Source organism: Jaculus jaculus, chromosome 3 (genome assembly GCF_020740685.1).
Source record: "Jaculus jaculus isolate mJacJac1 chromosome 3, mJacJac1.mat.Y.cur, whole genome shotgun sequence".
Lineage (NCBI taxonomy): Eukaryota > Metazoa > Chordata > Mammalia > Rodentia > Dipodidae > Jaculus > Jaculus jaculus.
Window position 1 is genome coordinate 160,684,892 of NC_059104.1, and position 2,147 is coordinate 160,687,038.

Consider the following 2,147-nt stretch of genomic DNA (forward strand, 5'->3'; position numbering starts at 1 on the left):
ACAAGGCCATCCAGAGTATGGGAATGGTTTTGTAGTCTGGGCTGGATGTGGCCAGGGCCAACTCAGGGGAACTTCTCCGAAGTGCAAGCCGGCTCCACGCAATCCACGGGGCCATCGTCCAATTGTTACATGAGATAGCATATGGTCACTGACCTAGAGACACAAGCGCCCAGAAACTGGTGGCTGTTACCCTTGTCGCTTGTCAAAGGAAACGTCTTGGGGCACAGGGAAAGCAAGGGGTTAAGGCTCCAGAAAGCCCAGAAAACGAAAAGAGCCATGACCGCCCTCTCCCCCAACCCCCCCCCCCGTCCCAATCCCGGCTAAGAAAACCCCTCCCCTCGGCTACCGGGGCGGTCGTCCGCCCGCTCTCCCTCCCTCCCTCCCTCCCCCCCCCCCTCCGCCGCTGGCGTACAAGATCTAATGAGCTCCCCCGGGAGGCTGAGCGGCAAGACGCGCCCGGAGCCTGGGCGGGAGCGGGCCGGGGGCGCACGGGCCGCGCGGCGGACCGCCGGGGAGCCGCGGCGATGGCGGTGCAGGCGGCGCTGCTCAGCTCGCACCCGTTCGTGCCCTTCGGCTTCGGGGGCTCGGCGGACGGGCTCGGGGGCGCCTTCGGAGCAGCCTTGGAGCCGGGCTGCTGCTTCGAGGACGACGAGAGCGGGGCGGCGGCGGGCGCGCTGCTGTCGGGAGCCGAGGGCGGGGACGTGCGCGAAGCCACCCGCGACCTGCTCAGCTTCATCGACTCGGCGTCCAGCAACATCAAGCTGGCCCTGGACAAGCCGGGCAAGTCGAAGCGGAAGGTGAACCACCGCAAGTACCTGCAGAAGCAGATCAAGCGCTGCAGCGGCCTCGTGGGCGCCGCGCACCCGGGTCCGCCCTCGCCCGGCGCGGCCACCGACGCGCCCGCCAAGCGCCCTCCGGTCACCCCGAGCTGCGCCCCCGCCGCCCCCGCCCCCGCCGCGGTCACGCCGGGCCCGGGCAAGGCCGGCCCGCGCAGGGAGGCGTCCCAGGCCGCCGCGGCCTCCAGCCTGCAGAGCCGGAGCCTGGCCGCGCTCTTCGACTCGCTGCGCCACGTCCCCGGGAGCGCCGAGCCCGCCGCGGGGGCCGTGACCTTGCCGGCGGCGGCCGCGCTCGGGGCGGCGGGCCTGGGAGGGGACGCGGCGGGCGTCTCGGCAGTCCCCGGTACCAAGAAGGTCCCGCTGCGGGCTCGCAACCTGCCGCCGTCCTTCTTCACCGAGCCGTCCCGGACGGCCGGCGGCGTGGGCGGCTGCGGCCCGTCGGGGCCCGGCGTGAGCTTGGGCGACCTGGAGAAAGGCGCCGAGGCCGGGGAGTTCTTCGACCTGCTGGCGCCCGACTACGGCGGCGGCGGCGACGCGGGCGTGCTGCTGTCCGCCGAGCCTCTCGACGTCTTCCCCGGCGCAGCGGCGGGCCTGCGGGGACCCTTGGAGCTCGAGCCCGGCCTCTTTGAGCCGCCGCCGGCCGTGGTGGAGAACCTCCTGTACCCGGAGCCCTGGAGCGCCCCGAGCTGTCCCCAGACCAAGAAGCCGCCCCAGGCTGCAGCGCGAGCGGGCGGCTTGACCTTGAACGAGCCCTTGCGCCCCCTGTACCCCGCCGCCGCCGCGGACTCTCCGGGCGCGGAGGACGCGCCCGCCGGCCCCTTGGCCTCTCTGGCTCCCTTCTTCCCAGATTGCGCCCTGCCGCCGCCCCATCCGCTCTCCTACGATTACGGCGGCGCGGGCTACGGCCGCGGGGCTTTTTCCGGCCTCTGGAGACCCGACGGCGCCTGGGAAGGGGCGCCCGGGGACGAGGCGCCGCACCGAGACTGACCCTTCCCGCCGGGCCGGCCGCCTGGAGCTGTTGTGGGCGCGCCCTCCTGGGGGGATCCCTCCCGAGCCCAAGAACGATGGGGAAAATGCACGTGGAGATGAAACGGGATTAAAAAAAAAAAGTCACTTAATAAAAGAGACTGCAGGAAAAAGACTCGGGGGTTGTTTTAATCACAGCCTCAAGTTTTTGTCTCTCTCCCTCCCTCCCTCCATCTATCCTCTATCTTATCTATGTATCTATCTTTATCTCTCTCTCTCTCTCTATCATCTAATCTTTCTCCCTTTTCTCTACTCTTTCTCCTTTTCTTTCTGGTTTGTAGTTCT

General features: G+C 69.3%; 1 protein-coding gene across 1 annotated transcript; it reads left to right on the forward strand.

Annotated features, from left to right (window-relative positions):
* The first annotated feature begins 513 nt into the window (after positions 1–513).
* Fam181b (family with sequence similarity 181 member B) lies at positions 514–1,937 on the forward strand. The gene has a single exon (XM_045146474.1). It carries the CDS (start codon positions 525–527, stop codon positions 1,821–1,823), a length of 1,299 nt encoding a protein of 432 aa, XP_045002409.1. The 5' UTR covers positions 514–524; the 3' UTR covers positions 1,824–1,937.
* The last annotated feature ends 210 nt before the right edge of the window (positions 1,938–2,147 follow it).